This window comes from Cebus imitator, unplaced genomic scaffold (genome assembly GCF_001604975.1).
Source record: "Cebus imitator isolate Cc_AM_T3 unplaced genomic scaffold, Cebus_imitator-1.0 Scaffold78, whole genome shotgun sequence".
Classification (NCBI taxonomy): Eukaryota; Metazoa; Chordata; class Mammalia; order Primates; family Cebidae; genus Cebus; species Cebus imitator.
The window spans coordinates 2,967,089-2,981,497 of NW_016107393.1; the positions used below are offsets into that span (position 1 = coordinate 2,967,089).

The 14,409-nt window shown below is 35.8% G+C and overlaps 1 protein-coding gene across 10 annotated transcripts in view; it reads right to left on the bottom strand.

Annotated features, from left to right (window-relative positions):
* The window catches only part of ZNF385B (zinc finger protein 385B), a 382,729-nt gene that overhangs the window by 106,409 nt on the left and 261,911 nt on the right, over window positions 1–14,409 (bottom strand). The window contains exon 1 of one of the 10 annotated variants that reach the window (XM_037740046.1): window positions 14,135–14,138. The exons of 5 other annotated variants lie outside the window; for them this stretch is intronic. Coding sequence is in view for 1 of the 5 variants with exons in the window: in XM_017532736.2 (XP_017388225.1) it covers window positions 6,208–6,214 (7 nt within the window). In the remaining 4 variants the exon portion in view is untranslated. Of the gene's footprint in view, window positions 1–6,207; window positions 6,408–9,877; window positions 9,898–10,488; window positions 10,679–14,134; window positions 14,139–14,409 lie in introns of those variants that run through there. 4 more of the 10 variants (XM_017532740.2, XM_017532738.2, XM_017532741.2 and 1 more) reach the window with 4 other exon arrangements.

A 14,409-nucleotide genomic window follows, 5' to 3' on the forward strand; every position in this document is an offset into this window, starting at 1 on the left:
GAGTAGCACATAGTTCCAAGAAATCTTCACATCTTTCCAGGAATCTTCATGAATATCCCACAACTTGATTAAAGAAACCCATAAAGATAGAAACTCCAAACCCTGTGGTATGACTTGTTTCTCTTGAGTATGCCCACAATCCCCTTTCTTCAGTGTATACTTTTTACTTTGCAATAAATCTGTACTTTTACTATATTCCAATTTGTCCTTGAATTCCTTCTTACAACAGCATCAAAAGCCTGGACACCAGATAAGAGTCGGGGTCTCACTGGCGTTTGGGGATCTCCTCTAGCCCACCAGTTTCACTCTTATGGAAATTCCATGTATTCATATACATTCCCATTAGATTGCAATTCACTTTCTTCCATACATTTCATTTTGATGGTAAAATACAAGTTGTATTCATCTATAGCCATGAAACCAATAATATGTAAAAGACAATTTCCTAATATGATCATAAGAAAACTATTTCAGCCAACTGCCTCTGTAACATAATAGGTACCTTATTATGTTAATGGATTATGTCATAATACATCACAATACAACCTAACTTGAGGACAGATAACACCTGAAATTATTGCCTTAGTCTTTGACCTTTAGATATATAATCTTAAAAGCCAATTTAGATTATAACTTTGAGACTTCCCAGTGGCTCTTTTTATACCAAAACAGAAGCAAACAAAACACCTCATTCTTTGAAAGAGTATGCCAGAGTCAAAAAATATGCATAAAGAAGCATTTACAGAATGAGATCAAATCTGTATTTATTTGATATCCTGCAGGAGTAGTTTCTTCATATGCCATTATTACCTATGCTCCCTTCAGTGAGTACTGAAATTAAAATCTTAACATATTACAAAAACCTATTAGGGTAGGCAATGCCAATTGTAGAACTCCAGAAGATTTCTTTAAAGAAATTTAAATGAGTGGCATTTCAGATGTTCTGCCAAACTGTTTTCTCTCTCTCTCTCTCTTTTTTAATGGCTTTCCCAGCTTTGTTGCACCTAATGCTGGATATTTTTTCTCTCACCAGGATAATTACCAACAAGCATCTCCTATACTTCTCTCAGCATTTCCATTCTTTCATTAATCTGCTAGGTGAAGAAAATAATTTACCAAGAGACTATCAAAACCATGGCCATTAAGAGGTGACTATATGAATAGGGAGGTGACTGATAAAGGATTTTGCTTTTGAAATGGTCTCATAATAGCAGTAAGAGTGATAACGTTTTTATAGCACATACTATGCAGCACACACTCTTCTCAGCTCATTACATATGTAGGTATACATACTCATTTATATATACTCATATATATACTTAGATTTATTTAATCTTCGCAATCTGATAAACAAGGTATTAGCCCCATTTTACAGATAAGAAACTGAGGCACAGAGAGATTAAGCCCAACTTCGTATAGTTTGTATGTAGAGGAGACAGAATTGGAATCCAGGCTATTTGACTTCTGAATTTTGCTTTTCACTGCCATGCTATGGTCACCAAATCGTGCAGGTGAAAACACTCCAGTCATATAGATACTGAGGGAGAAGTATTTTACCATAAACCTAAGATATTTAAAATACTGGATCTCCAAATAGGTATAGTATTCAATTGGGAATTAGTTGAAACTTATTTGACCTTAGTGTAGTATCTGATACTGAAATAACTAAGATATATAATGAATATATTTATCTAAAAAGACTCTTCCCCAAATAATAATATTATTTGATTCAATAAATACTTATGAGGGACTAACAAGGCACAGTGCTAACAACTACAGGGACTATGAACTGAGTCAGAACGTATTCTACTTTTTAAGGTAAGAACAAAATACCAACTGCTACCATTCAATGAGATATAACTGCATGCCAGATAACATGCTACGTGATTTGCGTCCCTTACTCTTATTAAATTATAATGCAACTCTATTATATTTATATTATTATTCCCATTTTAGAGACGAGAAAGGCAAGGTTTAGAGTGACTAAGATCACTCAGTATTACGTGGTAAAGCCTGGGTCCAAACTCCTGTTCATCTGACTTTAAAGCCCTGTCATCATTCCCTAAAGTAGATTATATGTAAAGTTGTTATATGAAACAGATTCTGTCATCAAATACATTTAGAACACGTTGCTTCAACAAAGTTTAAAGTGGTTCTTTTTTGCAACACATCTCAGAGTTTTTAACACACTAACAGGCACTGTGAACATCTAGGCAGAAAAAATTTCTTCATTTAATTTTTTGAGCATGGAATCAAAACTTAATTTTTTTTTTTTTAATTTAAATGATACAGGCAACACTGTTCTATCCTGTTAAAAGCACCAACTCAGGAGGCAGATATGTTAGAAGCTCAAGATTCCTAGGTCCACTACTTTCTTGTGCAACCTTGGACAAGTAGTTTTACTTATTTATACCTCTATTTTCTTTTCTGTAGCTGAGAAAAATAAGAGTAGCTATATCATAGGACAGGTGGGAAAACTGAGATTTTTTTCTATGCAAAGTGCCTAAGCCTGTGCCTGATATATAACCTGTATAAGCTTCAGTTACTATGGTTACTAATCCTTGACGCTATGCCATATCCCAGGACAGCATAAATAATTAAATCTATTAATACTTACCATAAATGACAGGGGTAATATATTATGTAAAAATAATGTTAAGTAGGTTCAAGAGAGAAAGAAGTTGCATCTAGTTCATAAATGTTTCCACAGATGAGATATCTCTTAAGATTAAACTTTGAGGAATGGTTTTGTTTTGAAAGGTATATATGAAAGAATGGTGGAGGGAACTACATAAACAGAAAGCATAGAGAAAACAGAATATATTGAAGTTAAAAAATTTTTTTTCAGGCTCTCAAGGTATTCTTAGGGCTTTTGGATTTAATGGTAAAATCAAAAACAGAAAAACAGAATATCTTTGTGACCTTGGTGTAAACAAAGATCTCTTAAGCAGGAAAAAAAGAAGATGCTAATCATAAAAGAAAAAAATATTGATGAATATATTCTATTAGTAAGAATGTAGGAATAAGACATCATCAAGAAAGTGAAAAGATAATCCACAGGGTGGGTGATGATATTCACAATAAATCTGTTTTGACAAAGGACCTGAATCTAAATATAGAGCTCCTGCAGATCAATAAGAAAACTACAACACTAGATAAATGGGCAAAAGACTTGGACACTTCATAAAAGCATATGTTAAAATGGCCAATAAACTTACAAAAAAGGTGCTTAACCTCATTAGTGGTTAGGAATATGTGAATTACAACCACAATGAAATACCACTACAAATCCACAAGAAAGGTTCAATTTGATGAAGAAATATAAAGATGATTATGTGTCGACAAGAATACAGAGCAACTAGAACTCTGTATTAAAGCGTAAATTCTCACAGCTACTTTGAAAACTACTTGGCAATATCTATTTAAGATGAATATATACATATTCTATGACCCAGAAATTTCACGTCTAGGTATATACCTAATAGAACTAGTATGTACTAGAATGCTCATAGCAATATTCTTCATAATAGCCCCAAACTGGAAGTCAGTTAATCCATCAACAATAGAAAGAATAATTTTTGTATCTTCACACAATGAAACATTCATGCAATGAAATATAGCAATGAGAACAAATGACATATACTTACATGCAACAACAAATAGACCTTGCAAGCATAACATTGCAAAAAGGAACTAAAATAAAGGAGTACATGCTGTATGACACCATTTACATAAAGTACAAAACCAGGCAAAGTAACATTGTTAGGATAGTGGCTCTCCTTGTAGAAAGGGTGGGCTGAGGTGGGGGGTGAGATGACTAGAACAGAGCATTAGAGTGTCTTCCGGGGTACCAGGAATGTTCTTTCCTTGATCTGGGGGCCATCAACACATGTACGCTGTATTTGTGTACATTCATTCAACTACATACTTATGTGCACTTTTCTGTGTGTTATAAATTAAAAGAAATTTTTAAAAATGTACTCAATGCTACTTTTAATAAAATGTTTTGACAAATACAGGCAAAATTTCCCAATAAGAAGAATATCTTCAAATACTATCAAGTTGGTATACTTTTGGTATGACAATGATGCTTTCTGAGTTCTTTTTTTCCACTGCCAGCTTGATTTTGCTCAAAACGATTTGTGAGCAAATAAAATTTCTCTTTAATGTTGATGCTTCCTTGCTGAATTTAGGAAGTGAACAGAGGAGAATAACACAGACTCTACTGATGCCAAAGAGAAAAATGTATATCTAGAACTCTGAGCCTATAAAATCTAACAATTGGCAGTTACGTGCCTGAATTTCCCTTGGGGAAGCTCAGGGTTCCCCCTTAAAGAGCTCCAACAGCAGCCACCACGGCAGTAGACTGGCAGAACGTTACATTTAAAAATAAATCTTTTTGAGCACTGCACGAAAGTTGATAAGCAATAATGAAGTGCTGCATCAAAAAACATCAGAGAAGCCACATCATGAGGGATTTAAAGCCACAACGTCCTTTGGGTTTATGCCAGCTTTTACACAAAACGATGAATCTTTCACCAACATGCAACAGATGGCTTTTCAGATACTGTGGCAATAGAACATGTACAGCCAAGTGGTGATTCATTTATACCTGAATATCTTGCCCACAGACTACATTTCTTATATTGAAGTGCTGTTAAAAAGTGGGTAAGATCTATTTGCTATATAGTACAAACTATAGTTTGATCAAACATGTGACATACTTCATTGGCTGTAATCCTTTTTCAAGCAGCATTGAAAAGTATGAGAATTTAAGAACTTAAATAAATTTAGAGGGTTATGACTGAATTTAAAATGTTTCACTTTATCATAGTTTCTCAACTTATAACTCAATAGTATTAAGCATGATCATGCAAAAAAGGAAATTTGAAAAAGAAAAAACAGTATTCTAACAAATGTGTTCTCAAGTTTTTTGCAATAGTTTTTAAACACCTGACTTATCAAAAGGGAATGTCATGTGCTGTGTCTAAATTACTAAGTCTTTGGAGAAGCCAAAATTATCTCCAGACAGGGCTTTACTAAAATTGTCTGAGGTCGAGAACGGATTGGGAGGTCACAGCGCCTGATGAAATTTTCTGGCAAAAAGACCGAGGGAGATGGTCCTGAGCTACATTTGCCCGGTGACTCTCCTCACTGGCATTAAGACCTTTTCTTGAAGTCTGAAGCCTCTTTCTATTACAAACAGAGGAACTATTTGCTATCCCTTTACAGCATGCTAGAGACCTAATAGCAGTGCAGAATGATCATTTATTTTGGAAACCTCCCTAAAAATACAACTTTCCCAGAAAAAGCACAACTGTGTTTCTCAAGTTACCGAATAGTTCTAGAAAATTCATATTTAATAAAATTTTAGAGGTAAGCATAATTTAGGAATCTACCCTTTGTGTTGTATAACAAAAATGGGATTTGGAGAGTTGAATCTAACATGGTACCTGCATGATGATAGAGCCAAACCTAAAGCTCAGTGCCCTTGAACACTGTTTTGAATATTTAAGTCTATACAACAAAAGAGGTATAAGAATCACATATTGTCATCATTACCTTCTTTAAAAATTTAAGGTTAGTATTTGGTCTGTTTTCTTTTTTAACTTTGACTGAAATTTTAAAGAGAGTATTCATTTATTAAATGAGATTTTAAATTTTACTGTTTTATCCACATGATTAATGAGAGAAATCCAGTGCAAGAAAAGCCAGTGTGGACAAAAGCCAACATTTCTTTCCAGTTTGAAAAACAGCACAAGATTGATTATAAGAGCTCATTTTATTTTATTATATATATAAAACATGTATTATATATATGTTTCAGATTCATAGGATACATGCGCAGATTTATTTAATGGGTATACTGTATGATGCTGAGGTTTGGGCTGCCCAGGTAACGAACATAGTACTTCATAGGTAGGCTTTCAACCCTTGTCTCCCTTACTTCCTCCCTGCTTTTGGAATCCCCAGTATAACACCTCATTTTAAATACTTCTTTTAATATTCCCAATGGTAAAGAAAAGAGAACAACAAAGCTCATTACAACTACGCTTTAACCATACTGTTTGGATCCATATAACTAACTTAGCCTCATGGTAGGAGGCACACTCACTTGTATTGGTGGTTTTTATACTGAAGTACTATCAGGATCACAACAAAAATGCTGTCTGAAAAGACACTTTTTTTCAAGCAATGGTAACTGACCTTCCATTTGAGATCAACGCAGCAGGGCTATTCAGGCCTCTGGCTCTGTCTTTAGGCCTCTCCTCTGCAGTTCACACTAAGAGCCAGGCTAAAGGCATCTGGATACAGCAACTCTGGAGGTCAGCACACCCAGCTGCTGCTATAAATTCTAGCTCAAGGGCACAAAATGTTTCTTCCCCTAGTTTCAGAGAATTTCAGTTTCTGCTTTCAAAGTCTAGGCTGTGACATTTAAGAACCAAAAGTAGGGAAAAGGAAAGAATGGTTTATATAAATCATCCTTTATGAAAGGATATTTCCCCCACCCCAAGCTTGTTTAGTTTGAGAAAATAGAGTTAATATTTGCTCTGCTTGTGCTCTCCACTCACACCTTGGCAGAGAAAAATGGTTTCTTTAGCTTAAATATTAACCAAACACTTCATAGCTATTCAAAACCAGTTGCCCATATAACAATAACAACAAAAGGTAATAAAATCCCAGAAGGCCCAACTTGGAAATAAATAGAAACAGTAAAAACTGCTCTAAACCCTTTTTGCACATGTATCACAGGCCACCAGAATTATAATGCACTATAGAGTGTTCATAAATAATTCTAGTAAGCTATGATAATCATGGTGGCCATCATAGAAAAGGCCACTCTTGGTCCTCCACCAGCAAATAAGCTATTCTCACCCAGGAGCGGCAGAGATGGCTTCCATCTGGCAGCCAGGGTTGGCTGTGCAAGCAGCATGAAAGCCCCTGTTCCATCCCTTTGGAAACCTGGTATGGGGTGCCTGATCTGGCCGTGCTGGGACACAGTGAGCAGAGATTGTGAGCATAGGGTAAAATTGGAGCCACAATGGGAAAAAGTGGTGAAGAATGATCTGGAGAGGGAATAAAGAACAGTGAGTTTTGCTTAGTTTTGCAAAGTGGACTAGAATTAGTACCAATTCCTTATTTGAAATTTCTTAATATCTTACTCCTAAAATGCTGTTATTCCCTTTCTCCTCCTCATTGTATGACAAAAATCTGTATAAAATGAAGTAGAGTAGAGCAAAACTGCATGAGCAGGAACAATCTAGTTAAGCAGGACACCTAACTCCTTCAAACACTCCTGTGGGTGACCAGAAGACATTGTGAGCTCACATGACATGTCCTGTGACCCAGGGAATGCTTGTACTCTACAGGGTCTCCAGTGGGTATTTAACAGATTGGGCCAATAGTTGGCCTGGCTTCTTGAAACTCTGCCATTATCCTGACATACTAGAAACTGATGCTACTTGTTTCGGTCAGGTAGGCAGCGTCTGGGGCACTAGCCACGTGCAGAACATCTCCAATGAACACCCAAGCATTTTCTGCACATGAAGGAATTCATCATAAATGACTGCCCTGTCCCTGTGCATCAAGTTACTCGTGCTATCATACTGACTTCGTACCAGACTTTCTTATGTGAAATTTCTTTTTCTTCTTTTTTAACATAGTCATCAAAATTTTTACTTTATGATTTGACTGTCAGGTTCTTTTTTTAATATCATATAAAATTTACTGTATACAATGTGATATCTTGATGCACATATATATAGTGAAATGATGACTATGGTAGAGCAATTTGACATACATCCATTATGTCACATGGTTACTTGTATGTGTGGTAAGAGTACCTAAAACCCACTCTTAGAAATTTTCTAACATACAAAACAATATTAACCACAGTCCTCATGCTGTACTTTAGATCTCTAGATATAGTCATTCTGTATAATTACAATTTTCTACCCTTTGCCTATATTGGCCTACATCTCCCCATGTTCCCCTCTCCTCCACAGTCTGAGAGCCACTATTCTATTCTCTGTTTCTATATATCTGACATTAAAAAATTTCTATATATAAGAGAGATCATGCAGTGTTTTTTTTCTGGCTTATTTCATTTAACATGAAGTCTTCCAGTCTCAATCATGTTGTTGCAAATGGTAGGATCTTCTTTTTAAACCTGAATAATATTCTTTATATGGAATTTCATTTTGGCTTCCTAAATGATTCCCTCCTATCCTAGCAATGAACACCAAAAGTCAAAGCCATAATAACTTTTTCATAAGGAGTACCATTGAAAGTAGAGCATTTTATCACAGCACTCATTATTTTCCTTTTCAATGATCTGCTTTATGAGGCAACAAAGGAATGGAAAATTTTCTTCAAAAACATTTGTTTCAACTCTTGATCTCTTCTGAACTTCAAACACTGTTAAGCTCCTTTTGCTTTAAAAGACACCAAGGAAAGTAAACAATTCTCAAAAATGGACCTGGTATTCAATGCATTTAACTGGAGAAAGTATGATTCCTGCTAATAGAAATGCAAAACCCAAAGTTCCAAAATTGCACAATCTCTACAACTTTCCAAACTTTGACTTGTATCTGTCTCTTTTTCTATAACACCCTCTTTCTCTACCTCTCCCAATAACTGTTTCTGTAGTCTCCTACTTTCTCACCTGTCTTTTCTGCCTCCCTCATCTCCGGTGTCTCATGTATTGACAGCTCTGTCTCTGTCTCTGTTTCTGTACATGTGTGTGCCTGTCTGTGTGTCTCCTTTGTCTCTGGCTCCCACTGTAATACTTCTAGGGAACTACAAAGCATTCAGAAAATCTGTCATTTGCCTTATGTTGCAACTATACTGTATTAGTCTTGTTTTGAATATTTGCTTCTATAAATCAAAAGATTAATAGCAAGATTATTCTAGGATCAGGACAGGTTTGTCTCTGTGACAAGATTTAACAATTAAATTAGGCCATATCTCTAGCTGTGTCTCCAGTAATCACGCTAGTTGTAACAGCCGAGGATTGTTTTCATTATGTGCTCCCCCGAGGGTATCTGTCATGCATGTGAAGGAGTGGGACAAGTTAGAAACCTAAGTGCACCATAGAATTTTATGGCATACTTTTAACAGAAATTCATCATTGTGTCCTGCTTTATACAAATACTATACCATTTTATTGGAGAGCACAAGGTGCTTTTACATATATTAAGTAGCTCTTTACATGTATTTTATACACACCACAATAAGTCCTTGTCTAAACTTTCCATGGCTTATAATTATCCCATGTTTTTCTGATAAAGAAAATGATGCTCAGGGATAAATAATTCTATGAAAATCAAACATAGAAAATGAAGGCAATGATGAATCTAGCACTACAAAAAAAATATTCTCCCTAAATCAGATATGTAATAACTATACTGAGCCACATTATCTGTGAAGAGGTCACAAATCAGTGTCTCAAAGACCTTGGAAAAATTAATGCACTTTGGCTTAACTTATTCATTTTTTGCAAGTCCCTTGAACTCTCAGTGTTTACACCTCTAACCGATGAATAAGACAGAATAAAAGAAGTCAATGCTGTTTCAATATTTTCCAAACCACCTGAAATCCCACTGGAGACTATGAGATAAAAACACCTTCCTGGTGCCAATACTTCCTAGGTCCTTTCTTAACACTTCCTTAATAATGTATTTATTCATGATTTACAAATGGAAAAATTGAAAAAAAAAAAAGGATTTCTTAGGTGGGGAGTAAGGTGGGGGAAATAAAAATGGGGAAATAAAGTGATAAGATTAAAATAGAAATAAGAATTTCACAAATACCTATTGTATACATACAAATTATACCTACTCTTAGACAATACTCCCTCTTGAGGAGCTCAACTTACCTGGTTTCCAGAGAGATTTCTATGCCCAAGGGTCTAAACAAACATGAAACCATTGAGCTTTGACGTGAACTAGATGGAACATTAACACTTGAAATGGTGCCTATCATAAAAGTCATGTGATAAGAGCGCAAATCACCCACGTCACTCAATTTGATTACAGGCTACCAGCCACTATTCTGTCAATCTGAATGTGGATTCTTGGACATGTATAATCATCAGCTTAAACATACTTTCTGAAGAGAAGATAAAAAGGAGAGAGTGTTCTAACATACTTGGATTGACATGAATCTCATTTTTACCTAGTAGTTATTCTGACACAAACTTTGAAAGAAAAGGGAACAGTAGCTCATAAAGATTAAAGAAATGTGGGAAATCAGTCACCTCGTCCTTATAGTTAGCACAGTGGCTCAAAAGTGCAACTGAAATACAAACAGGCTAGGAAAATCAAGATAGTATTAGACAAAGGAGTTGCACAACTAGCAAATTCTATTTGTCTTAATTCTGATACTGTTCTCTTTTCTGAAGTTCATTTGAACTGTTTTATATTTTTGTCACATACTTCATAAGAAAGTTTCTTAAGGTGTAAATGTGGGTTAATTAGCAGTGCTTACCTTTGTTTTTAAGGTTAAAGTCCACGTTCCCTTCTGCATTTGAGCATTGTATGAGGTATTTTATTTAAAGGTAAATAATTCCATCATTTCAACCTGGTGTTCCTGTGAAATGTGGTGCTAGGAAACCGCCGGCAGGCAGTGCCTCTGAACAAATCATATGTCCTGTAATTGCCGCTTAGCTCTAATTACTATTGAGGATAGTGTTTGCAACTTGATTCCAGGGAGAGGGCAGACTACCTTCTGATGACAGAGAACCAAATATATCCTAAAAGACTGACAAGTGGCTTTCTTTCACGTAATTTTTCTAAGTATCTCCCAGCTACTCAAAAACTACCATTCTATCATGGTAAAATAAAAATGAAGAAAACTGACACCACATTTCCCTTCTAACAAAGCAATTCAATTCTCTCAAAATATCTACTTATCATAACAATTTGGAATTTTCAGTATCACTTATATGTCAAGGGATTATTCCCCCTTAGGTGGGCAACTAAATCTTTTAAAATTGCTTTTTATTTCAAAAAGGAATATGTTCTCATGACAAACTTTATTTATATTCTGTTAGACAAGAATAATTTATTTGCATACTATTAGGCCTGAAGAATCTGTTTCCTTTCCCATGGATTGTTAGGTTTTAAATAAAGATTCATATATTCAAAAAGACTAAAGTAGATGTCAATTTGATATTGATAAAATTAATAGAGAAGTTTACGCATCTCAACTCAAAAACCTAATTTCAGTTATATGGGGTATTATCATGGTAAAATTAAAGTTATACAGGCTTGGAACAAAAATGATTTATTATTTACTCTCATATCTAATTAATTTAACTTTGCATCTAGTGGCATCTGACTATATTATCAGAATAAAGCATCTGATATATCCATGTTACACAGTGTGGCTATGACTGAATGGTTATTTTGCTTATGCTAAGCTGATTGGTATTGACACTGATGAGTTAGCTTAGTTGGCATTTGAATGAATAAAAGAAACTTGAAATGACTGATACTTGCAAATGTCAGGAAGGATTTTGGACCTTTGGTTGTGGAACTTAGCACATTTGCTAACCACAGCCAACACTTTAGTGATGTACAGAAAAAATTATACTTACCCAAATTCTGAGATTTAGTATATCTACTTATGTCAGATCTGCACAGTAACTATCAGGGACACGTGAACCTATATGAATAATTAGATGCAGCACACAAAATGGTAATTATAAAACCAGCTCTTAGAAATGGTACATTTTTCCAGTCTTAATGATCTCAGTTATGAATAACAAAATACTATTCTAAATAAAAAATAATATGCTGGCTATATACTTATTTCCCCTCAAATAACAATTGGGCATTCCTCATGATTACAGTAAAATTACAGTCATGGCTGTGGTTTTCATTTAAAAAAAAAAGCTTCATCTATGACAGCTCTCCCCTAAGAAACCTCTGCTCTGTAGAGATTATGCTGATGACCTCTTCAAAGTATTTTTATTTCATGAAGCTAAGCGAAGTATTTTATTCTTTCTTGCCTGCTGTTAAATTTTGACTGATTTCTTGGAGTATTTTTCTAGAACATTTCTAAGTCTGGACTACTAGTACATCCTTGAACTCCCAAGCTCTTTATTTATACCTCTCACATATTTTTAGTTTAGTTCAGCAGTACACAAAGTGTGGTCCTCAGACCAGCAGCATCAGCATCACCTGAGAACTTGTTAGAAAAGCAAATTCTGAGGCCTCACTCCAGATCTGCAGAATCCTAAAGGCTGAGGATGGGGCCCAGTAATCTGTGTTTTAGCCAGCCCCCAAATGACCTGAAACATGCTGATGTTTGAGAACCACTGGTCCATAGTGCAGGTATGTACTAAGAGCTGTGGGAGAATTGGATAAGAAACACTTAAGCCTCTATGGGGAAAACTACAGGAGAGACAAAGGCTCTGCAGAGAGGCAACATTTAAGTGATTATCCAAAAGATGAGAAGAGTTTGGATGGATCCAAAGGAGGCACCAGGCATCACCCAGCTAAGTCATCACCTTGAGTTCGTTAATGCAGCCCCACCCTCTCTATAAGACCTTACCCTATCAAACACCATCTTTCTTTAGTCAGCCCATTCTTAAGGAAACAAAATTTGCTTCATTCTTGTTAGCCTCTTAGTCTACCAACTACTTCCTCTTACCATTTAACTTCTTTTAGAGTAGCCTATATTTCCGTTGTTTTATTTTTTACTATCTCCTCACTTCATAAACATTGTAATCTGGCTTATGATTTCTCTAGCAAAATAAAACTAGGGTTCTGAAGGCCTTTATTGGTCCTCCTCAACCTCTCTACCATTGGTAGAATACAATCTTTCTAAATCACCTCTTATCCAAGATCAACTTTTGTATTTCTAACCTCAACTTTTGCATTTTCCCTCCCATGTATATCCCACTGGCACCTCAAGTTCAACTTGCACAAAATTAAACTACTTATCCCAGCCTCCATGCCCTCATCCCCTCACCTCACTCCCTAAAGGACATTTCTTCTCTGCTGGTCTTTACTTCCTCACATGCACACTCTAAAATTGTATTTGATTTCTCCCTCTTCCTTGTCCCTGAATCCAGTTAGTAATCTTTATGACATCTGTCACCTCCTTTCCTTTTCCATACCCATTATCATTACCTCCATTTAGGTCCTCATTAGCCGTTCACAACATAATTCCTTAATCATTGCATTCCCCTTGTAGTCAAATGAATTCTTAAGAACAGCTCAAATCAGTCATTACCCTACTCAAACATCTCCTATGACTCCCCTCAGTGAGTTACAGACTCTGTATTACTATACACGAGTTTAAATCTCTACTCTGCTACTTACCAGCTGGGAAACACTACATAAATTACTTGACTTAACCCCAATCTTCTCAGCTGACAAGTAGGAATAAAACAGCAATCATATCTCATGAGGAGCTCTGAAGGAAATAATGCATGTAAATCCTTACCATGGTGCCTAGAACACTGAAGGAGTTAGTGAATGATGAGCATTATTGTCAACATCCCCATAGAATCCGATTCCAATGCTGCAGTTCAGCATCCACCACCATCCTCAAGCTTAAGTGGAAACTGTTTTCTCATACTTTATAAGATTTATTAAACCAAATTCTCCCTCAGGGCAGGGCCCACATCTTATTTTTCTTTTCTTCTCTGGCCTCATAGGCAGTGCCTTACACTTGGTAGTTGCTTCAGAAATGTTGCCTGCATGAAGCACTAGCTAGTTCTTGTACAGACACACTTTCTGAGTTCTATCACTTTTTTCATGCTGTCATGCCTTCCAGGATGCTTTTCTCTTGTCTCCTTTAAAATTCTCTCCACTTTTAAGTGGCACTTTAAATGCCATCTCTTCCAGGAAGCCTTCCATCTTTTTTCAGAAGAAAGCATTTTGCTTTCCTCTGAACCTGAATGCATTTTATTTTCATCTCCACTACAGTACTTATGATTGTTCACTGTATATTACTTGTGCATATGTCTTCTTCCCCAAAGGGCTCTAAGCTCTTCCAGCTTAGACACCAGACTTGATTTACTGCTGTTTGTCTAGGGCCCTGCCCAGAGAAGGCACTTAATGAATGTATTGAGTGAATGAAAGAGGTAAGGGGACAGCATCTGTGTTTTTAACATAAGAACTGTGCTGCTGCATACTACCTGATTAAAGGATTTATTGTTCATGGTAAGTATGATCATCTTCAAAGAGTACATGGATTATGAAAATTACAGAAATAAGTTGAAGAAGACCTCTTATAAATGAAGTATGTTCCTAATTTTGGTTTAAAGTCAGTATTCTAGAATCCAGAAGCATTTTTCATGGAAATAATAATTCCAGGGATAGTCCTCAAAAGCTTAATTAACCTGCAGGGCAGCTGTGTAAGACATAGCATTGCATTAGCAGTAGTACCTCAACG